Here is a 25,569-nt window from a genome sequence, read left to right as displayed (position 1 = left end):
ACATAAAGGGGCGGGGGGTGGATATTACACTATTTATGGGAGGGAGTATTACACAATAACAGGGGGGCATTACACTACATACAGGGGCGGGGGGTGGATATTACACTATTTATGGGAGGGAGTATTACACAATATAACAGGGGGGGAATTACACTACATAAAGGGGCGGGGGGTGGATATTACACTATTTATGGGAGGGAGTATTACACAATATAAGGGGGGGGGGTTACACTATATGCTGGGGGGGTTACACTATATACCAGGGGGGCATTACACTATATACAGGGGCGGGGGGTGGATATTACACTATTTATGGGAGGGAGTATTACACAATATAACGGGGGGGGTTACACTATATAACAGGGGGGGAATTACACTACATACAGGGGCGGGGGGTGGATATTACACTATTTGTGGGAGGGAGTATTACACAATATAACAGGGGGGGGAATTACACTACATACAGGGGCGGGGGGTGGATATTACACTATTTGTGGGAGGGAGTATTACACAATATAACAGGGGGGGGAATTACACTACATACAGGGGCGGGGGGTGGATATTACACTATTTATGAGAGGGAGTATTACACAATATAACAGGGGGGGAATTACACTACATAAAGGGGCGGGGGGTGGATATTACACTATTTATGGGAGGGAGTATTACACAATATAACGGGGGGGGTTACACTATATACCAGGGGGGCATTACACTATATACAGGGGCGGGGGGTGGATATTACACTATTTATGGGAGGGAGTATTACACAATATAACGGGGGGGGGGTTACACTATATACCAGGGGGGCATTACACTACATACAGGGGCGGGGGGTGGATATTACACTATTTATGGGAGGGAGTATTACACAATATAACAGGGGGGTGAATTACACTACATACAGGGGCGGGGGGTGGATATTACACTATTTATGGGAGGGAGTATTATACAATATAACAGGGGGGGGGGAATTACACAATATACCAGGGGCCATTCCACTACATAAAGGGGCGGGGGGTGGATATTACACTATTTATGGGAGGGAGTATTACACAATAACAGGGGGGGTTACACTATATACAGGGGCGGGGGGTGTATATTACACTATTTATGGGAGGGCGTATTACACAATATAACAGGGGGGTATTACACTATACACCAGGGGGGCATTACACTACATACAGGGGCGGGGGGTGTATATTACACTATTTATGGGAGGGCGTATTACACAATATAACGGGGGGGGTATCACACTATATGCTGGGGGGGTTACACTATATACCAGGGGGGCATTACACTATATACAGGGGCGGGGGGTGGATATTACACTATTTATGGGAGGGAGTATTACACAATATAACGGGGGGGTTACACTATATGCTGGGGGGGGGTTACACTATATACCAGGGGGGTGGATATTACACTATTTATGGGAGGGAGTATTACACAATATAACGGGGGGTTACACTATATGCTGGGGGGGGGGGGGATTACACTATACACCAGGGGGGCATTACACTACATATAGGGGCGGGTTGGAGGTATTACACTACTTACGGGAGGGGTTGTTACACAATACAACGGGGGGGACGAGGTATTATACTATATACCAGGGGTGCATTACACTATATACGGGGAGTGGGATATTACACAATATACCAGGGGGATATTACACTATAAAGCAAGGGGGGACATTACACTACACACCAGGGGGGTGAGGGCATTACATCATATACAGAGGTGGGGGTATTATATTATATACGGGGGTGGGAGTACTGCATTAAATACGGCAGGTATTACGCTCCATATTGGGTATTACATTATATACTGAGGAGTATTACACTGTAGGTGGGAGTATTGCATTATATACGGGGGACGGAGTACTACATTAAATACAGCTATTATTTCACCCATATTGGGGACTGGGGGTATTATGTAGTGGAGTGGAGGTATTACATCATATACAGAGGAATTACGTTATATACAGGGGAGGGAGTATTACACCATACACAGAAAGTATTACACTTCATACTGGGGAGTGGGAGTATTACATTATATACGGGGGGTGGGAGTATTGCATTATATACGGTAGGTATTACACTACACACTTGGGGGCAGTAATTTCTCGCACTCTCTCCCGCCCCCCAGCACATAAGATTACTGCTCCGTGATTGGCTCCTCCCTCCTGGTACAGCCGAAGCTACCTGGTAATTGCTCCAAGAATTCGGGGCCTCCGGTTCCCGGCCATGAAGTTGACGCATGCGCAATTGCCCGGCAGAGGACATCTTTATTCAGGGCGGATGTTGCGTCATTTCCACCATCATCGGGAACTTTTTCTTTGTCCAGAGATTTCTTCACAAAACGCCATTATTAATGCTGGCAGCGACTAACTGCGAGAAGCGAGAACTGAGCGAGTGACGTCACTTCCTCAACGTAAAGTAGGAAATCATATCCCACGCTTTGGTACAGTGTATCCTATCCTGAGTTCAGGGTATGACGTCACCTCCCTCCAGTACAGGGTATGGCGTTACCTCTCTCCAGTACAGGGTATGGCGTTACCTCTCTCCAGTACAAGGTATGACGTCATCTCCCTCCAGTACAGGGTATGGCGTCACCTCCCTCCACTGCAGGGTATGGCGCCATCTTTCTCCAGTACAGGGTATGACGTCACCTCCCTCCAGTGCAGTTTATGACGTCACCTCCCTCCAGTACAGGGTATGACTCACCTCCGTCCAGTATGGGGTATTGGGTCACCTCCCTCCAGTACAGGGTAAGACTCACCTCTCTCCAGTACAGGGTATGACGTCACCTCCCTCCAGTGCAGGGTATGGCGTTACCTCTCTCCAGTACAAGGTATGACGTCACCTCCCTCCAGTACAGGGTATGATGTCACCTCCCTCCAGCACAGGGTATGATGTCACCTCCCTCCAGTACAGGGTATGATGTCACCTCCCTCCAGTACAGGGTATGATGTCACCTCCCTCCAGTACAGGGTATGGCGTCCCCTCCGTCCAGTACAGGGTATGATGTCACCTCCCTCCAGTACAGGGTATGACGTCACCTCCCTCCAGTACAGGGTATGACGTCACCTCCCTCCAGTACAGGGTATGATGTCACCTCCCTCCAGTACAGGGTATGGCGTCCCCTCCGTCCAGTACAGGGTATGACGTCACCTCAATCTAGTACCAGGTATTACATCACCTCCCTCCAGTACAGGGTATGACGTCACCTCCCTCCAGTACAGGGTATGATGTCACCTCCCTCCAGTACAGGATATGGCGTCCCCTCCGTCCAGTACAGGGTATGACGTCACCTCAATCTAGTACCAGGTATTACGTCACCTCCCTCCAGTACAGGGTATGACGTCACCTCCCTCCAGTAAAGGGTATGACGTCCCCTCTGTCCAGTAAAGGGTATGATGTCACCTCCCTCCAGTACAGGGTAAGACTCACCTCCCTCCAGTATGGGGTATTGGGTCACCTCCCTCCAGTGCAGGTATGACGTCACCTCCCTCCAGTACAGGGTATGGCGTCACCTCCCTCCAGTACAGGGTATGGCGTCCCCTCCGTCCAGTACAGGGTATGACGTCACCTCCTTCTAGTTCCAGGTATTAAGTCACCTCCCTCCAGTACAGGGTATGATGTCACCTCCCTCCAGTACAGGGTATGACGTCCCCTCCGTCCAGTACAGGGTATGACGTCACCTTCCAGTACCAGGTATGACGTCACCTATCTCCAATACAGGGTATGATGTCACCTCCCTCCAATACAGTGTATGACATGCCTTCCATCCAGTACAGGGTATGACGTCACCACCTTCCAGTACCGGGTATGGCGTCACCTCCCTTCAGTACAGGGTATGACGTCACCTCCTTCCAGTGTAGGGTGTGACATCACCTCTCTCCAGTACAGTGTATGATGTCACCTCCTACCAGTACCAGGTATGACGTCCCCTTCCAGTACAATGTATAACATCATCTCTCTCCAGTACAGGGTATGACGTCCCCTCTGTCCAGTACATGGTATGGCGTCCCCTCCGTCCAGTACAGGGTATGACATCACCTACCTCCAGTACAATGCATGATGTCACCTCCCGCCAGTACAGTGTATGACGTCACCTATCTCCAGTACAGGGTATGACATCCCCTCCGTCCAGTACATGGTATGGCGTCCCCTCCGTCCAGTACAGGGTATGACATCACCTCCCTCCAGTACAATGCATGATGTCACCTCCCGCCAGTACAGTGTATGACGTCACCTCACTCCAGTACAGGGTATGACATCCCCTCCGTCCAGTACAGGGTATGACGTCACCTCCTTCCAGTACCAGTTATGACGTCACCTATCTCTAGTACAGTGTATGACGTCACCTCCCTCCAATACAGTGTATGACATGCCCTCCATCCAGTACAGGGTATGATGTCTCCTTCCAGTACCGGGTATGACGTCACCTCCCTTCAGTACAGGGTATGACGTCACCTCCTTCCACTGCAACGTATGGCGTCACCTCCCTCCAGGACAGGGTATGGCGTCACCTCCCTCCACTGCAGGGTATGGCGCCACCTCTCTCCAGTACAGGGTATGACGTCCCCTCTGTCCAGCACATGGTATGACGTCACCTCCGTCCAGTACAGGGTATGATGTCACCTCTCTCCAGTACAGATTAAGACTCACCTCCCTCCAGTATGGGGTATTGGGTCACCTCACTCCAGTGCAGGTATGACATCACCTCCCTCCAGTACAGGGTATGACGTCACCTCCTTCCAGTACCGGGTATGACGTCACCTCCCTCCAGTACAGGGTATGACGTCACCTCCTTCCAGTACCGGGTATGACGTCACCTCCCTTCAGTACAGGGTATGACGTCACCTCTGTCCAGTACATGGTATGACGTCACCTCCCTCCAGTACAGGGTAAGACTCACCTCCCTCCAGTATGGGTTATTGGGTCACCTCCCTCCAGTGCAGGTATGACGTCACCTCCCTCCAGTACAGGGTATGGCGTCACCTCCCTCCAGTACAGGGTATGGCGTCCCCTCCGTGCAGTACAGGGTATGACGTCACCTCCTTCTAGTACCAGGTATTAAGTCACCTCTCTCCAGTGCAGGGTATGACGTCACCTCCCTCCAGTACTGGGTATGACGTCCCCTCCGTCCAGTACAGGGTATGACGTCACCTCCTTCGAGTACCGGGTATGACGTCACCTCCCTTCAGTACAGGGTATGACGTCACCTCCTTCCAGTGTAGGGTGTGACATCACCTCCCTCCAGTACAGGGTATGGCGTCACCTCCCTCCAGTACAGGGTATGGCGTCCCCTCCGTCCAGTACAGGGTATGACGTCACCTCCTTCTAGTACCAGGTATTAAGTCACCTCTCTCCAGTACAGGGTATGACGTCACCTCCCTCCAGTACAGGGTATGACGTCACCTCCTTCCAGTACTAGGTATGACGTCACCTATCTCCAGTACAGGGTATGACGTCACCGCCCTCAAATACAGTGTATGACATCACCTCCCTCCAGTACAGGGTATGACGTCACCTCCTTCCAGTACCGGGTATGACGTCACCTCCTTCGAGTACCGGGTATGACGTCACCTCCCTTCAGTACAGGGTATGACGTCACCTCCTTCCAGTGTAGGGTGTGACATCACCTCCCTCCAGTACACAGTATGATGTCACCTCCTTCCAGTACCAGGTTTGACGTCCCCTTCCTCCAGTACAATGTATAACATCCTCTCTCTCCAGTACAGGGTATGACGTCCCCTCTGTCGAGTACATGGTATGACGCCACCTCCCTCCAGTACAGGGTATGATGTCACCTCTTGCCAGTAGAGGGTATGGCGTCCCCTCCGTCCAGTACAGGGTATGACATCACCTCCCTCCAGTGCAGTGCATGATGTCACCTCCCGCCAGTACAGTGTATGACGTCACCTCCCTCCAGTACAGGGTATGACGTCCCCTCCGTCCAGTACAGGGTATGACGTCACCTACCAGTGCCAGGGTATGACGTCACCTCCTTCCAGTGTAGGGTGTGACATCACCTCCCTCCAGTACAGAGTATGATGTCACCTCCTTCCAGTACCAGGTATGACGTCCCCTTCCTCCAGTACAATGTATAACATCCTCTCTCTCCAGTACAGGGTATGACGTCCCCTCTGTCGAGTACATGGTATGATGTCACCTCCCTCCAGTACAGGGTATGATGTCACCTCTCTCCAGTACAGGGTATGAGTCCCCTCCGTCCAGTACAGGGTATGACATCACCTCCCTCCAGTACAGTGCATGATGTCACCTCCCGCCAGTACAGTGTTATGAATGAGTCACCATAGGAGGCAAAAACAGAAATACTAGAGAAGTTGGCAGCTATCGGATTGCAGACCCCTGAACCTATCAACAACAACTAGCAGTAGCCGTGGGGGGTTCCTACGGTGCCCTAGACCCCTCGATCACAGCCGGAGAACTAAAAAGCCTAAAGACAGAAAGGGAAATCTAAACTGCCCCAGAGCAGACCCCAAAGCAATAGGCAGCCCCCAACATATAATGACGGTGAAGCATTATGAAAAAATACACAAATAGAAAGATAGGCTGAGCAAATGATGGGGCCCAAGCTAACTAAATAGGAAAGGATAGAAAAGCTGCTGTCTGCAATCCGCCAAAACCCTATCAAAACAAGAGCCAACAGACTGATAGGGAAAAAAGCCCTGAAGACGCTAGGCTTCAAAAAGACTATATCAGTACTCAGGTATTTTCTGAAGACAGAGCAAAAAGGAATTCAGCTCACCCCAGCAGGGAATGGCAGAAATCCAGAAAAACAAGGCAAAACAAAACCAAAACACAAATGCAAAAAGCAGAGCAGAAAACTTAGCTTTTGAGGAGCAGGAATCAGACTGGTCTCCTAGAATCCCTCAGAGAGATCACCAGAAAGGCAGAAGGGCGTCGGCTGCCTTATATCCAGTCAGCAATTTCAGTCACCCAGTTATCATCATCCTGCACAGGTGCTTGGTAATCAGCCTCACTACCTTCCTTCACCAGAAAAGGGAGTTCATCAGACCTCAATGGTGAAGGGGAAAATGAACTCACAACAGTACCTCCCCCTTGAGGAGGGGTCACCGAACCCTCATCCACGCCACCAGGGCGATCAGGGTGAGCCCGATGAAAGGCACGCACCAATCTTTTGGCATGAATATCAGAGGCAGAGACCCAGGAATTATCCTCCTGACCATAACCCTTCCACTTAACCAAATACTGGAGTCTCCGTCTAGCCAGACTAATCCAGTATCTTCTCTACCTCATATTCCATGTTACCTTCAACCAATACAGGGTCCGGAGGTGCCAGCCCAGGAACAACTGGTTCAACAAACCTCTTCAACAAGGACTTATGAAACACATTATGGATTTTAAATGTGACAGGAAGAGCCAAACGAAAAGAGACCACAAAATCAAAACGTGTAAAAAACAAGGCCCACCTAGCCTGTCTAGGGTTCAAGCGTTTGGCCGACTCCAGGTAAATCAAATTCTTGTAGTCAGTGAGGACCACGACTTGATGTTTAGCTCTCTCCAACCAATGTCTCCACTCCTCAAATGCCCATTTCATGGCTAACAGTTCCTGATTCCCCACATCATAGTTACGTTCAGATGGAGAGAACTTTCGGAAAAAGAAAGCACAGGGATTCATTTTAGATGTTACAGGATCCTTTTGGGACAAAACAGCTCCTGCACCAATCTCAGAAGCATCCACCTCTACCTGGAACGGGAGTGAGACATCAGGTTGCCGCAAAACCGGGGCAGAAGTGAATCTTCGCTTCAGCTCCTGAAAGGAAGAAACAGCCTCCGGAGACCAATTCAACACATCAGCACCCTTCTTAGTCAGATCAGTCAATGGCTTGGCAATACTAGAAAATTTTGCTATAAATTTTCGATAAAAATTAGCAAAACCCAAAAACTTCTGGAGGGCCTTCAAAGAAGTGGGCTGAACCCAATCATAAATGGCCTGTACCTTGGCCGGGTCCATTTCAATAGCTGACGGAGACAAAATAAATCCCAAAAATGAAATCCTCTGTACCCCAAAAAGGCATTTCGATCCTTTCACATACAGGGAATTCTCCCTCAAGATCCGGAACACAGTCCGAACATGTTCCACATGAGAATCCCAATCCTTGGAGAAGATCAAAATATCATCCAGATAGATAATCAAAAATGTATCCACAAAGTCTCGGAAAATGTCGTTCATGAAGCACTGGAAGACAGAAGGGGCATTAGTGAGCCCAAAAGGCATCACCAGGTACTCAAAATGTCCCTCCGGAGTATTAAACGCCGTCTTCCATTCATCCCCATGCTTAATGCGGATAAGATTATACGCCCCCTGAGGTCAAGCTTGGTAAACCAGCAAGCACCTTTAACTCTGGAGAATAGATCCGAAATCAGGGGTAATGGATACTGATATTTAATAGTAATTTTGTTGAGGGCACGATAATCAATACAAGGCCTTAATGAACCATCCTTTTTGGCCACGAAAAAAAAACCGGCACCTTAGGGTGAAGAGGATGGTCTAATATGACCCTTCTCCAACGCCTCCTTAATATAGGATCACATAGCCTCGTGCTCGGGTACAGATAAATTGAAGAGCCGACCCTTGGGAAATTTACACCCCGGGCTCAATTCAATTGCACAGTCATAAGTCCTATGAGGAGGCAAAGACGCAGACTCATTCTCACTAAATACATCATAAAAGTCCGCCAAATAGTCAGGAACATCATGCAACTGAGGAGAGGTGGAAATAACCGGAGCCTCACTAAACGCACACCGACAACCCCAACTCACCACAGACACAGATTTCCAATCCAAAACTGGATTATGAATTTGCAACCAGAGAAACCCCAGAACAATGGTATCATGCAAATTATGCAACACTAAAAATCTGCAATTTTCTTGATGGTCTGGGGAGACCCGCATTACCACCTGGGTCCAAACTGAGGTTTATTTTTTGCCAAAGGAGTAGCATCAATCCCCCTCAAAGGGATAGGCGTCCGCAGAGGTGTCATCGGAAATCCACAACGTTTAGCAAAATCTAAGACCATTAGGTTCAGGGCTGCTCCCAAATCCACAAAAGCCTTGGCGGAAAATGTGGACAGGGAGCAGATCAGAGTAATTGCCAGAAGAAACTTAGGTTGAACACCACCCACAGAAAACGTGTGTGCAAAACGTTTCTCTCATTTAGGACAGACAGAAATAATATGCGAGGCATCTCCACAAAAAAAACACAGCTTATTACGCCTTCTGAACTCCTGACGTTGCTCCCTGGACAAAACTCTGTCACATTGCATAGGTTCAGACACTTGTTCAACAGGTGGCAACACCTCTCGTGCAGTCCTGCGTTCACGTAAACGCCGATCAACCTGAATGGCTAATGACATAGAATCGTCAAGACCAGAGGGAACAGGAAATCCCACCATAGTATCTTTTACAGCTTCTGACAAACCCTTCCGAAAGAGAGCTGCCAAGGAATTATCATTCCAGGTAGTAAGGACCGCCCACTTTCGGAATTTTTGACAGTACAATTCTGCAGAATCTCGACCCTGGCTCAATGCCAACAGGGTCTTTTCAGCCTGATTAATAGCATTAGGTTCGTCATACAACAACCCCAAGGCTTGAAAAAATGCATTCACATTAGTCAGAATAGGATCATCTGGTTTCAAAGAAAACGCCCAATCCTGGGGATCGCCACGCAGCAAAGAGATGATAATTTTAACCTGCTGCGCGGAGCTCCCTGACGAGTTAGGCTTCAAGGCAAAAAATAATTTACAATTATTTTTGAAATTCAAAAATTTAGAACGATCCCCAAAAAACACATCAGGAGTAGGGATCTTTGGTTCAGCAGCATGTGAATGAGCAAGGTAGGTGGAAATTCCCCGCACTTCCGCAGCGAGCTGCTCCACATGATCAGACAATTGCTTTATCTCCATTGAGAGAAAAAAAAAAATTCCCCCTATGGCCTCAGAGATAAAGAGGAAAAAATATACACACTTTTTTTTTTTTTTTTTACAATTCTTTCCTGCTATTGAGTACCCTAGGATCTGCGGTATGGCGGGTGATTCTGTTATGAATGAGTCACCGTAGGAGGCAAAAAACAGAAATACTAGCTAAGTCCAGAAAACCAGAGAAGTTGGCAGCTATCGGATTGCAGACCCCTGAACCTAACTAGCAGTAGCCGTGGGGGGTTCCTACCGTGCCCTAGACCGCTCGATCACAGCCGGAGAACTACATAGCCTAAAGACAGAAAGGGAAATCTAAACTGCCCCAGAGCAGACCCCAAAGCAATAGGCAGCCCCCAACATATAATGACGGTGAAGCAAGATGATAAAACACTAACACAGATAGAAAGATAGGCAGAGGAAATGATGGGGCCCAAGCTAACTAAATAGGACAGGATAGGAAAGCTGCTGTCTGCAATCCGCAAAAACCCTATAGAAACAAGAGCCAACCGACTGATAGGGAAAAAAGCCCTGAAGACGCTAGGCTTCAAAAAGACTATATCAGTACCCAGGTATTTTCTGAAGACAGAGCAAAAAGGAATTCAGCTCACCCCAGCAGGGAATGGCAGAAATCCAGCAAAACAAGGCAAAACAAAACCAAAACAAAAATGCAAAAAGAAGAGCAGAAAACTTAGCTTTTGAGGAGCAGGAATCAGACTGGTCTCAAAGAATCCCTCAGAGAAATCACCCGCAAGGCAGAAGGGCGTCGGCTGCCTTATATCCAGTCAGCGATTCCAGTCACCCAGTCATCATCATTCTGCTCAGCTGTTTGGTAATCAGCCTCACTACCTTCCCTCACCAGAAGAGGGAGTTCATCAGACCTCAGTGGTGAAGGGAAAAATGAACTCACAACAGCAGGCGTTGAAACTGTTAAACTCAGAAAAATAGAACTTATCAGTCCGGGGAAAGCTTGATTGAAGGGGTCTCCTCCCACGTTGGCACTGACAACAGCGGCGCTTGTAGTCTCCTCTGAATGAAGTTGGAACCTCAGGGGTTACAGCAAGGAGCAGGGAAACGCTTCGGACCTGAGTCTCCCCTGCTCTGATGCTCTGAGTCTCTATATGATACCCCGGCTGTCTTTCCACAGGAACGATATTGCGCACACTGGAAGTCTCTCTGCCACACTCAGGGGCTCCAGCTTGTCACTGTGGTCACCGGGACTGCGCTCTCGGGTCACTGTGTCTGCACTGTCAGGGGGGAGTCTCCTCTAGTCACGAAGGCTACTGGGTCCACGTACTCACATACGGCACTCTCTATACCTCGTCCTTCGGTCTCTGGATGGAGGGTTCTCATTCTCTTGGAGTGCAGTGCTGCAGCCTGCCCTCTGTCCTGCGTTCTGCGCGCTCTGCGTACTGCGCGCTCTGCTTTCACACCCTTTCCCTGCACAGCTTCCTGTCCAGCACCTCTCCTCCCTTGTCACAACCCCCTACGGTCACATGGTTCAGTCTGTCCGGGCCCGAATGTCTTCCCCCCCGGCAACCCTGCTGTCTGGCTAGGTGGTTCCGGATACGGAGTAGGAAAGGTAACCCCTTTTAGGCTGTTCTTCCTCTTCACCCCATTACACTTCTGCCAGACATTACCTGTTCTTAAGGGAGCAACACCATTGGATGAGCTGAATGCCTGTCTAAAATCTTCTTATCTGTAAAAAAAATGTTCAGAAGCAAACTCTTGCTACTAATATGCGGATTCATTTGATGGGAAATTCAACTGCGGACAAATTTACACACCAGGTACTATGCCTTGGAAATGGCAGGTTCCCTACTGATTCCACTACTGACCTCATTTCCTTTCCGGAAGATTTTTGTAAATCTAATAATTCAGGGAAGGCTGCCTGGTCTAATGACCACATGTCCATTGATTCAGTCATGGAGAGTGAGCAAGCCATAATGTATCCATTGGAGTTCCTGAATTCTTTGGAGCCTCCTGGAATTCCACCGTATAAGCTCACTTTAAAAATAGGAGCCATAAAAATTTTGCTTCGGATCCTTGACCCACGAAAAATGTGCACAAGATTGTGCATTAAGAGTCTCATAGGAAAAATAGAAGTGGATCCAGCTCACGCACAGGGCTTATTTAAAAATTAGAATATTTTTATTGAATGATCCTTAAAAAATTCAAAATGACAAAACAGACATCTCAGATGGCACAGCAATGACAGGGGGTGGTGTGTAATGAGACCATACGCGTTTCAAGCAACACGGCTCTTGAACACTGGTAACCAATTCCTGAATTCTTTGGAGCTTCCTGGAATTCCACCGCATAAGCTCACTTTAAAAATAGGAGCCATAATAATTTTGCTTCGGATCCTTGACCTACGAAAAATGTGTAACGGCACAAGATTGTGCATTAAGAGTCTCATGCCCAATGTTCTTTAAGCTACTATTCTTATGGGAAATGCTATGGGAGCAAATGTTTTCATTCCGCATATTCATTTGCTACCAAGCAACATGCCCTTCAATTTTAAGCATCTGCAGTTCCCAATCCGACTTGCATTTGCTATGACTATAAACAAGGCACAAAGTCAATCACTTAAAGTAGCCGGCATTAATTTGGAGAGCCCATGTTTTTCTCATGGACAGTTGTACGTTGCTTGCTCTAGAGTGGGTAACCCCAAAAATCTTTTCATATATGCACCTGAAGGTAAAACCAGAAACATTGTTTACCAAAAAGCACTACAATAGTTGTTTAACTGTAAACCAATTTTAGGGCCCCGTCACACCTAGCGAGATCGCTGATTTCGTGATGCATCAGCGATCTCTCCAGCAATATCGCTGTGTGTGACGGGGATTAGCGACCGCCCCCCCCCCCCCCTCCGCTGGGTATCGCTGATTGTGCAGCATCGTCCTGGGCTATTTTTTGATCATTGGTCTCCCGCTGGCCAGCACACATCGCTGTGTGTGGCAGCGAGACACCAGCGTTCAGCGTCGCAGGATGCTGGTTTCCAATGTAAACATTGGGTAACTAAGAGCCGCGTGGCTCTTGGATACCCGCTGTTTACCCTAGATACCAGCGCGGCTCTTGGATACCCGCTGTTTACCCTGGACACCAGCGTGCACGCTGGTTTCCAATGTAAACAGCGGGTATCCAAGAGCCGCGCAGCTCTTAGATACCCGCTGTTTACATTGGAAACCAGCTTGCTCACTGGTCCTGATCTCTGGTGGGTCTGTCTATGTGACAGTTCACCAGCGATCAGTCTAACGATGTCCCAGCGATCCCATCCATGTCGGATCGTTGGTGAGATCGCTGGGACATCTTTATGTGTAACGGGGCCTTTACACTTTTGTCTGTGAACTACTTACAGATTACACTGGAGAGAGGGGGGAAGGGTTGCACTATGTTGTTAATTGGGTGTAAATGTTTTATATGTTTTTGTAATGTGCATACATTTTTTTTTTTTTCTTATAAAAAAATAGTTAAAAAAATAGTTGTAAGTTTATACTACATAATATGTATTGAATATGTAAAATCAATAAAAATGTTGAAATTAAAAAAAAAGTTGTTCACATCAATGTTACGACAAATTAGTAAAATGCCAAAATAATAAAAATTTAAAGTGGAAAAAAAATTACGTTAGCACTCTGAAAATGTCAATTTCAGGGTGACACTGAAAATTTGACTTTAGCTACCATAACCAACAATTTAACATATTTTCCGCAAGCAAAGCCGCGGGTATTCTACTAGTAAGTATATAAGGGGACAATACAAATATCACTCCAAGGATCTGTTTATACCAAGGAAGATGAAGGACACAAGAGGGCATTCTCTGCGTCTGGAGGAGAGAAGGTTTTCCACCATAATAGAAGAAGATTCATTACTGTTAGGGCAGTGAGAATCTGGAATTCCTTGCCTGAGAAGGTGGTGATGGCGAACTTAGTCGAGGGGTTCAAAAGAGGCCTGGATGTCTTCCTGGAGCGTAACAATATTGTATCTTACAGTGATTAGGTTCTTTAGAAGGATGTAGATCTGGGGATTTATTCTGACGGAATATAGGCTGAACTGGATGGAGCAATGTCTTTTTTCGGCCTTGCTAACTATGTTACTATGTTACTATATGTCTCTATCAGAAACAGGTGGTGTATATACATCACATCATATGCCGCAATATTCAACATAAATTAGAGCAACTGCGCTCATTGCCTTGTCCTCTGTCAATACCCTTATTGGTCAGCAGGGGTGCCAGAGAGCTGCAAGTTCCTGACTAAGTATTCTTGACAAATGGTGGCAGAACGGTGGATCATAGAGCATAGGTTGTCTGGTTTGAGGAATCATTCCTCTCACTAAAAGCTTGCACCATTCTTGCAAGGACCCCGCACAAAAAGTTTTGAAGATCGAACTCAGTGTTTATTAGATCTGAAACAATACTGTATGTGTAGCAGTTACATCCTACCCCTCTTCGTTTTTTATATTCTAGCTTTTATTTGGAGATCATGGCTGCAGTTGGAGAGTTCTGGAACACCCAGCAGAAAAAGGAATATGTATGACCAAAGGCATTGACCCCCTTGGCAAAACAAAGAACAAACGATTGCTGAACTAGTGCGACTTGAAGCTGAGCAAGCCCATCTCCAGAGCTCAGTGGAAGCAGGGGTCAGCCAAAGTATGGACGATACTGGTCCAGGGGTCCCACCTGTAGAGGCACGCCGCATCAGCGAGCGGGGCAGCGGGGACACCTATCCTCAGATGGCTCTACAACTATGCCCCGCAGAGGATTATCAAGGATGGCTGAGGCTAATTCAGAAACACCAGGAGAGAGCTGAATGGGAGGCTGCTGAGCAGAGGCTCAAGCTCAGAGAGACCATGAGCTGCAGATGGCCCAATTTGGGATATCACCATCTAGCCCACGGAACTGTGAGTCCAATAATTCTACAATCTTTAAACCTCAGCCAGAGCACTTTCCAGTGATGGAAGAGGACGGGGACATGGACACCTGTCTGATGGGATTTGAAAAGACTTGCAGACAGTACCAGCTGCTGCCCGACCAGTGGGCACGTTACTTAACCCCAGGATTGAGAGGCAAGGCCCTGGATGTGTTTGCTGCTCTTCCTTCAGAGCTAGATGGAAACTATGAGGCCATCAAGCAGGCCCTAATACAGAAGTACCAAATGACTCCCGAGGTGTACCGTAAAAAATTCCGGAACCTCCAATGTGAACCACACGACAACTACAATATGGTGCATGGGCTCAGAACCCACTTTGAGCAGTGGGTCCAAGGACTGTTAGTGACCACCTTTGAGCAGCTATAGGACCTGATGGTGAAAGACCAGTTCCTACATCTTTGTCCAGCTGAGGTGCGACAGTTCGTTATGGATTGGGAGCCAAGAGAGGTGGATAAAGCAGCGCAGATTGCCAACACCTACAAGGCCAATCGTAAACCAGAGGTGCGGAAGCCGGTCATCATCAGCTGGAAAGGGGGTAAGCCATCAACCAACATCTCTGCCCCTGGCAGCCGACCCTCCCAAGGCCTTGTCCCCTTTGCCAAGTGTCATTTCTGCAGCTGCAGCTGAACCAGACACCTCAGCGCCACTTGTCAGGAGAAGCAGAAGAAGAGCACCCCATCCAAGGCCCCAGGGCCTAATGCAGCCCGCAGGTGTTATTTCTGCAATCGGACTGGATATCTCAGCGCCACTTGTCCGGAGAAGCAGAAAAAGAGCCATCCAGCCAAGGCCTCAGGGCCTAATGCAATTTTTTTTTGTGGATGGGCTGATAGGGAGGGCCTGTGAAAATTTGCAGTCTGTCACCGTGGGGGACACTGTCACTGTAGGCCTGAAGGACACCGGGGCCAAGCTAACCTTCATCCGACCCGAACTGGTGACCCCTGAAGAGATTATCCCAGGGGAAACCCTGATTGTCACCAGGATTGGGGGCATCCGCTGTCCCTTGCCTATGGCCGGGGTTTTTATAGATTGGTGTGCCAGGAGTGGGGGTGTCCGAAAACCTACCCACAAACGTTTTTTTGGGAACTGATTTGGGGAGGATGTTTGCTTATTATGTCCCCGACACCCCTCCCCAATCTAAACCTGATGGTAATATTAATGCTAATGATGCGAATGTCAGTGCTTTACCTGATAATGATGTAAATGGAGGTACAAGAGAACTCAGCCATGTCATGCTGCAGGGTGATATTGCTGAGGATCCCCTAATCGCAGCAGACGTCAGTGCAAAGGGGGATGGGGAGAAGCACGGGGATCATGAAGCAGGTGATGCCATGCAGCTGACCAGTGTCACAAAGGAAGGTGACCTGGCTATTGGTAGCTGCCCCATAATAAGCACTGCTCCTAAGGTAATAGGGGAGGATGGGGAGGTAGTACCCATAGCCGGGTAGGCTGATGGGAGTACGTTATTCCCCGGGATATGGCCTATATAGCCGCTGTCACCTGCAGTCAGAGTGCCCAGAACACAAGTAATGCCCTGCCTTCTGGATTCTCCTCATCCAGAGGAATAACTGAACAGGACCCTAACATAAATTCTGGATGCCTCCAGCCAAGAGATCCTGGCAGCTCTGCACTCAGATGCTAGCCTGGAGACGTTGAGGAACCTCGCTAAGAAGCCCACCTCCGAGACTGATATGCAGAGGGTATTCTGGGAGCAAGGTAGGTTGTACCAGGAGACGGTTCCCTGTAAACCCCAGCAGGAGTGGTTTAGGGAGAGAGCTGGTTTTACCCTACCAATTTAGTGATGAGATGTTATGAATTGCCCATGAGAATCCACTCGCTGGACACTTGGGGGTCAGCAAAACTAAGGCCCATCTGGCTCACCACTTCTATTGGCCCAAGATGGGGACAGATGTGACAAACTACTGTCGCTCCTGTATCACGTGTCAAGGAGTGGGAAAATTAGGGCCTGATCCCAAAGCTCCCCTGATCTCTTTGCCAGTGATAGAGGAGCCTTTCTAGAGGATTGCTGTGGACATTTTGAGACCACTGGCCATACCCAGCAGCTCTGGAAAGCATTTCATCCTTACTATGGTAGACTATGCTACCCGGTATCTGGAGGCAGTGGCTCTGTCCTCAATTAGGATGGATAAGGTGACGGATGCCCTGTTGGCCATCTTTTCTCGAGTAGGATTTCCCAGGGAGATGCTTACCAACCAGTGGACTCAGTTCATGTCTCGCTTAATGGAGGCTCTCTGTAAGAAAATGCAGGTTCGGCGTCTGGTATAGAGCGTGTATCATCCCCAAACCAATGGTGTGTGAGTGAGCTCTCAGCACTACAGAAGGGTTTATCCTTCTGTCCGACCCACAACTGGGACAGCTTCCAGTTAGACAAAGACTTACAATGCTTCTACAGATCGATCCATCTGAAAACCCACATCGGGGTACTGCGGGATACTGAACGAGACCTCTGTAAACAGAGTGTCAACCCCCCCAGCAATGTCTCTGTTGCAGAGCTTTCTATTTCTACTTTGGGTTTATGTAATGTCAGCACATTCAACCCCCCACATACTTACCACACAGCAGAAGCTTGTATCTCTTTGATAGACAGGTACATTAAACACCTAATCAGTAAACATGATCAGGGTCTCTTCTCAACACACCAGAACCTTCCCATTGAGAAAAGATGAGCATTAAGGTCTCTACAAGATAACAAGCACATTACGATCAAACCTGCTGACAAGGGTGGGGCCATATTGGTTATGGACACCTCTATGTACCGCAATGAGATTGCTAGACAACTGTCCAACATGGTTACCTATGAAAGGATTTCCATGGACCCCACCACTAAAATTAGTCATGAAATGTAGAATCTACTAAAACGTTACCTTGATAAGCAAACTATTGATCAGCCAACAGCTACATTCCCAGTGAATGCATACTCAATAACACCAGTGTTTTACGTTTTACCGAAAATCCACAAGACACTTTCCAATCCCCCTGGTCGTCCAATTGTGGCCTTCACTGACTTTATTTTGTCACCTCTATCGGTATACCTAGAGAAAATTCTAACACCATTGACTAAGGCTGCACATTCTTTCATTTTAGACAAAGTCATTTTCTTACCGTGATTAGAGCCCTCGCCACGGTACCACCTAACAGCCTTCTGGTGACCCTAGACATAAATAGCCTCTACACTTCAATCACCCATGAAAAGGGCCTTGAAGCGGTCTCCTATGCTTTATCACAGTCCAATTTATCCAATGAGTGCTGAGTTTTACCTAGAACTCCTAACATTAGTAGTCTATAGCCCCCTTCACACATAGCGACATCGCTAGCGATATCGCTAAAGCGTCATCGATTTTGTGACGCAACAGCAATATCGCTAGCGATCTCGCTACATGTGACACATACCTGCGACCCGATCCCCCAATGGATATCGCTGATCGTGCGAGATCGTCCTGGTCCATTTCTCATCACCGGCTTCCTGCTAGCGCCGACGAGCGACGCATGGACGCGGGCGGAAGACGTCATCAGAGCTGTGTGTGACAGGTAAGTAACGACCGCCGACCGCTGCTGCATCACTGGTGAGATCTGCCTGTTTTGCAGCTCACTAGTGACCATTTAGGGATGGACCAGCTATCCTGACCGGGTCGTATCGTTGTCGGGATCGCTGGTGCATCACTAAATGTAACGGGACCTTATGAGAACTTCTTTTTGTTCAGTGATACCTTCTACATGCAGAGGCATGGGAACGAGATGGGCTCTAATGAGGCACCAGCATATGCAAACATTTACATGAGCAGATTAGAGGAACAATATATCTACTCAAATGAACTCTGAACAATATTCTCTCTGCTATATAAGGTACATTGATGACATCTGCGTCTGGAATGGCATGCCCAATTCCCTCACTACCTTCCATTCTTACCTTAATTCTGTCAGATCTGAATTACATTTTACACTAAACCATGATATCAGCCACATTTCATTTTTGGACACTAAGGTCATTAAGGATTCACATGAACATCTTTCCTCCGACCTTTACTCCAAACCCACTGATTGTAATAGCTTGTTGCATTTTTCGAGTTGCCACCCAAAGGCAGCCAAAAACAGTCTTCCACATTCACAATTTCAGAGGGTCTCAAGGATTGTATCTGACAAAAGGACACTGACAGACAGACTCAAGGACTTGTCCAATAAATATAGAGATAGGGCCTATCCCACGATTTTACTTGAAAAAGAGGAGTCCAGAGTTTTGACAACACAAGCTCCCTCTACTAGACTTAGAAACAATAAAGACAGAGTTTCTTTTGTTCATGTTTATCACCCAATGATGACAAAAGTCCAGGCCGCCATTAAAAAACATTGGCACCTCCTAACCAAGGCATACCCTAATATTGAAGCATTTCAGTCACCTGCCCTAATGTGCACTAAAAGAGCCCCCAATATACGTGACAAACTGGTGAGAGCTGACATAAGCATTGAAAAAACTCCCACACAACAATTTTTGGGGAACCGCAGAAACGGTAACATACCATGCCTTAGCTGTGCGGCTTGTTCTAATGTTACTAAAGCTGACCACATCACACACCCCAGGACTGGCAAATCATTTCCCATCAAAGGCTTCCACACATGCAATTCGAATTTCGTAGTTTATGCAGTCAAATGTCCCTGTGGATTGCTATATGTAGGTGATATGACCCAACATGTTAAGGACCGCATTGCAAGCCATAAATCCACGATTAGATGTGGCAAAACATGACTGCCCTTACCTGATCATTTCATAAACACAAAACATACGGTGGCACAATTACGTTTCCAGGTTATTGAACATGTCCCTAGACCTAGACGAGGTGGTAACCACATCAAACTCCTCAAACTCAGAGAAACATTCTGGATACACACATTGGGTACCCGGACCCCTTGAGGACTCAATAGAGAAATCAATTGGTTAGACTAATTTTTAACTCTTCTCTTATAGACAAAATGATCTTCCCTCAACCCCCTGGTGAGTACCATTATCCTCTCAGTGACCTAACATAGTCCTACCCACTAGCTCTATATTACAACTTTAATCATTATATAATACTAGATGGAGGCCCGATGCTATCGCATCGGGAGGGCACAGTGCTCTGCACGCGGGATTTCTGTTACAAACAGAGAGATATACTCACCTTCCGACGGCCCCCGATCTCTCCATGCTCCCAGCATCTTCCAGTCCCAGTAATGTTTAGCGCGACGGGCCGGAGATGACGTTACTCTTGCGAGAGCGCGACGTCATCTGCGGTCTTTCACGCAAAGCATTACTGGGACCGGAAGATGCTGGGCGCGTGGTCAGAGGAGGGAAAGAGTTCGGGGGCTGTCAGAAGGTGAGTATATCACTATTTTTTATTTTAATTCTATCTTTTACTGGTTTATGATACCCAGGGCCTGGAGGAGAGTCTCCTCTCCTCCGGACCTTGGGTACCATCCGCACATTGAGCGCTGCGCCGGTCATCTCCCGGCTGCGTCGCCGCTGACCTCCGTGCGGCAGGAGCTGACCCGCGGCAACCGTCGGGAGATCAACGGCTAGCGCTGCAGATCTCCCTACGGTAGCGGTGGCGTGCGTCGTTCGAATGCCGTGCCATGATTGGTTGCTGCCGGCCGCGACCATTCAGCGACGTGGGATTTCCTACAGACAGACAGAATTAGATGATTATATAATATTGCGATCCATAGAATACTTTGTATCTTATACTCTATTCTAATATATTGGCTATAAGATAATATATGCAAACAAGGCTCCGTTTTATAACATATATTTATTTACCTTTAGTTATTAATGTCATTTGCATACTTTTATTCTCTTACACGTTACATTATAGACAAACCCATTGCCGGACTTCCCTTGTACACATACTGCACCCGGCATGTATAACTGCCGTATATTATTACTTTCAAGATCCCCATCAAACTTTGCGGTGCCTCCAGTGAGCTACGCGCATCCTGTGTACTTGCCCCACTCCCAGATTGGCTTCACTCTGGGCAGACCGCATCATTTCCAGTTGCGCTTCTGGCCTGGACGCCGAGTACCGACATAAATAACCCCGTCATTCAGGCAATGATCTCATGAGCACTAAGGGGCTGATACCGAGCACACGGCAACACACTTCTGGCTAAGGTACAGAACGATTTACCACCATCTTATATTCAGACCATAACCCATGCAGACTCCTACTTAACCCTACCTCATCTCTACCAATTTACAACACATTCAGCAGGCAGAGTGCAGGAGCACTGCCCTACATACCTTAAGGTAAAGGAATTATTTACTATGGACCTTGACTATTTCACCTATTATGGGTTTATGTTGTGATATGGTAGATATATAGATGACGCGATCATTGTGTGGGGCTTTGATGTTTCTGCTGTACAGGATCTAGTTTGTTACTTTAACCCCTTTCCTACATTGGATGTAATATTCCGTCCATGTGACCTGGGACCTAAGTCCCAAGAACGGAATATTACGTCACAGGCGATCAGCGGCGCTCACGGGGGAAGCGCAGCTGATCGCGGCCGGGTGTCAGCTGATTATCACAGCTGACACCCGGCACTATGTGTCAGGGGTGGTCACGGACCGCCCCCGTCACGTTAACCCCTGGCACACTGCGATCAAACACTATCGCAGTGTACCGGGGGTTTAGGGAAGCATCGGCAGGGAGGGGGCTCCCTCCGAGCTTCCCTGAGACCCCCGCAGCAGCGCAATGTGCAGCGCTGCTGCGGGGGCCTCCTTCCCTGCAGGTCCCCGGATCCAATATGGCGGCGGGGACCTCCGGGGGCCTGCAGGGAGCCGGCTTCCTCACTGCCTGCTGAGACCAAGTAGGAGGAAGCCTACAGTAGCGCCTGTCAGATCGCCGATCTGGCACCGTGCTGTTTTAAGTGTCAGATCGGCGATCTGACAAAAGACAGTGATGTCCCCCCGGGACAATAAAATAAAGAAAAAGAAAACACGTGTAAAAATAATTTTAAAAAAATCACAAAATAAATTAAAAAAAAATATTCCCTAATAAAAAATTTTTTTCAAAATAAAAAAACAATAAAATTACACACATTTAGTATCGCCGCGTCCATAAAGACCCGCCCTATAAAACTATTCCACTAGTTAACCCCTTTAGTGAACCCCTTAAAGAAAACAAAGCAAAAAACAATGCTTTATTATCATACCGCCGAACAAAAAGTGCAATAACGTGCGTTCAAAAAGAAGGATATGAATAAACATGGTACCGCTGAAAATGTAATCTTGTCCCACAAAAAATGAGCTGCAAAACAGCAGCATCAGCGAAAAAATTAAAAAGTTATAGCTCGTAGAATAAAGCGATGCAAAAATAATTATTTTTTATGTAAAATTGTTTTTATTGCATAAAAGCGACAAAACGTAAAAAAACAACATAAATGAGGTATCGCTGTAATCGTACTGACCCGAAGAATAAAACCCCTTTATCAATCTTACCACACGTGGAATGGTGTAAATGCACCCCCCCAAAAAGAAATTCATGAAATGCTGGTCTTTGTTCATTCTGCATCCCAAAAATCGGAATAAAAAGTGATCAAAAAATGTCACATGCCCAAAAATACTACCAATAAAAACGTCAACTCGTCCCGCAAAAAATAAGACCTCACATGACATGTGATTCAAAATACGGAAAAATTATAGCTCTCAAAATGTGGTGATGCAAAAACTATTTTTACAATAAAAAGCGTCTTTTAGCATGTGACAGCTGCCGAACATAAAACCCGCCCTAAATAGTAAATAAAACCCCCCGTTATCACCCCCTTAGTTAGGGAAAAATAATAAAATTAAAAAAAGTATTTATTTCCATTTTCCCATTAGGGTTAGGGCTAGGGTTAGGGCTAGGGTTGGGTTAGGGTTAGGTCTAGGGCTGAGATTAGGATTAGGGGTGTGTTGGGGTTAAGGTTGGAGTTAGAATTGGGGGTTTCCACTGTTTGGGCACATCAGGGGCTCTCCAAACGCAACATGGTGTTTGATCTCAATTCCAGCCAAAAAAGTCAAATGGCGCTGCTTCCCTTCCAAGCTCTGCCTTGTGCCCAAATAGTGGTTTACCCCCCACATATGGGGTATCAGCGTACTCAGGACAAATTGCACAATAACTTTTGAGGTCCTGTTTCCCTTGGGAAAATAAAAATTGGGCTGAAAAGATCATTTTTGTGAAAAAATTATGATTTTTTTAATTGTACGGCTGTACGTTATAAACTTCTGTGAAGCGCCTGGGGGTTCAAAGTTCTCACCACACATCTAGATAAGTTCCTTGGGGGGTCTAGTTTCCAAAATGGGGTCACTTGTGGGGGTTTCCACTGTTTAGGCACATCAGGGGCGCTCCAAACGTGACATGGCACCCGATCTCAATTCCAGCCAATTTTGCGTTGAGAAAGTCAAACGGCGCTCGTTCCCTTCCGAGCTCTGCCATGCGCCGAAACAATGGTTCCCCCCACATATCAGGTATCAGCATACTCAGGACAAATTGCACAATAACTTTTGCAGTCCAATTTCTCCTGTTACCCTTGGTAAAATAAAAAAAATTGGACCTGAAGTAATTTTTTTGTGAAAAAAAGTTAAATGTTCATTTTTTTAAACATTCAAAAAATTCCTGTGAAGCACCTGAAGGGTTAATAAACTTCTTGAATGTGGTTTTGAGCACCTTGAGGGGTGCAGTTTTTAGAATGGTGTCACTTTTGGGTATTTTCTATCATGTAGACCCCTCATATTGACTTAAAAATAAAATGGTGTTGTAAAAAGGAGAAATCGTTGGCCAACTTTTAACCCTTATAACTTCCTAACAAAAAAAATTTGGTTCCAAAATTGTGCTGATGTAGAGTAAACATGTGGGAAATGTTACTTATTAAGTTTTTTGTGTGCCATATCTCTGTGATTTAATGGCATAAAAATTCAAAGTTGGAAAATTGCTAAATTTTCGCCAAATTTCCGTTTTTTAAAAAATGAAACGCAAGTTATGGGTCTCCCTCCCAGGGCTGTGGGGTACTCGGTACCGGGCCGGTATCAGTGGGATGTGTCACAGTGGCGGTGACCCGGACCGTGGCCCTGGGCGCCCTAGTAATAGGAAGATGTGAGTTAAATGAATAGTTCGTGACGCCACCTGTGGTGTTCGGCAAGGGAGGTGTTAAGCTGACGCTGCATGCAGATCCTCCGGGACAGATGGTGTGGTGCAGCAATGATGGTATAGCCCTCCACAGGCAGGGCTTTTGTCCCAGGGCAGTGTAGATGTGGAGACACTTAGATGGTGTATTGTTCGGCGCAGGGTATGTAGCAGTGTCAGGCTGACGAACGCAGGAAGGAATGGAGGACACCAGGGCATGTAGTTCCAAAGCTTTACTCACAGTCTGTAGTGCCCGCTTCTGTGCCGTGTCCTCCGGGTCAGGGACTCAGTCAACCTCCAGGCAAGATGGAATGCTCCCTTCCACACTCCGCCAACTTATGTGCCTTTCCTGAACGTCTCCTCTATAGCGCCTTTAAGTGTGAAGATCTCCTAGTACCGTGTTACACTGGAGTTCCTCCTGACAGATGTTCCCAAGAACTCTATTTGCACGGCAGACAGCTGTAGCCTGCTTCGGGAACTCTCTACTCCTAGGCCCGGCTCTCTATCCATGTTGCTGTTGTGCCCTCAAGTCTTAGATGGGAGTAGTGCCTTTACAGCCCTCTACTCCACCGGTGTCTGCTGCAGAACCACTAGTGTCCATACAACCTCGGGGACCGGGCCCTGGCCTTGCGCTTAGAACTTCTAGGCAGGGTTCTTCCTCTAACCCACGTCCTCTGTGTTCCCTTTTACTCCTACGTTCCTTACTTGTTCTTTCCCTTCTATGGAAGCTCAGGCTTCAGTTCAATGTTCTTCTCCTTCTTTCCTTTCCCGTGCCAGCTGGCTCAGATCACTGAGGCAGCTGCAGCACTCCTTCCTCCATCCCTCTTCCAGGGATCCCCACTCCTCCCTGAGTGGCTTCCTTCCTCACCGACCTCCTGTCAGACTGACCTGTAATCCTAAACCATCCCGCTCATATATATATTCTGAACTCCACCCACCTCCCAGCACGTCTAGTGTTCCAAGCAGGGAACCACCAAAGGTGCTCTGCTTCTCTCTAAGGAGCCACAATGTGGTTTTGCTGAACTACTCTATTGTGTGGGGTGCGAGTGTTGGAGCATGGTCAGGAGCCTCCAACTTACCTGGATGTTGGGGCACCACACCTTAGGAGAAGGTGCAGTACCTCTGTGGCGACTGAGCCTCAGGGGCACCACATTTATATCAATTAAATTTTACCACTGACATGAAATACAATATGTCATGAGAAAGCAATGTCAGAATCACCAGAATCTATGGAAGCGTTCCAGAGTTATTACCTCATAAATGGACAGTGGTCAGAATTGTAAAAATTGGCCTGGGCATTAATGTGCAAACCACCCTTGGGAGTAAAGGGGTTAATTGTAACCCTTTCAATCTTAAATTCACAGCTCATTATGATTCTTCCTGTATAGATTTTCTCGATCTCAAATTGAGGGGTATACCGAATGAGATAGTCATCACTTCCACCTTCAGGAAAAAGACGGCGGGTAATACCATTTGACATGCCAACAGTCATCACCCTAAACACACAATAAGG

At 47.3% G+C, this 25,569-nt stretch overlaps 1 protein-coding gene across 5 annotated transcripts in view; it reads right to left on the bottom strand.

The window, feature by feature from the left end:
• Positions 1-2,340, bottom strand: part of USF1 (upstream transcription factor 1) — a 45,744-nt gene extending 43,404 nt beyond the window's left edge. For 2 of the 5 annotated variants that reach the window (XM_073552282.1, XM_073552283.1), the window contains exon 1: positions 2,208-2,340. Coding sequence is in view for 3 of the 5 variants with exons in the window: in XM_073552280.1 (XP_073408381.1) it covers positions 2,208-2,251 (44 nt within the window). In the remaining 2 variants the exon portion in view is untranslated. The remainder of the gene's footprint in view (positions 1-2,207) is intronic. The other 3 variants (XM_073552280.1, XM_073552281.1, XM_073552279.1) reach the window with 3 other exon arrangements.
• Between the last annotated feature and the right edge of the window lie 23,229 nt (positions 2,341-25,569).

This window comes from Dendrobates tinctorius, unplaced genomic scaffold (assembly GCF_039654945.1).
Source record: "Dendrobates tinctorius isolate UK_male_01 unplaced genomic scaffold, ASM3965494v1 ptg000189l, whole genome shotgun sequence".
Classification (NCBI taxonomy): domain Eukaryota; kingdom Metazoa; phylum Chordata; class Amphibia; order Anura; family Dendrobatidae; genus Dendrobates; species Dendrobates tinctorius.
This window is presented reverse-complemented; position numbering and strand designations above follow the sequence as displayed.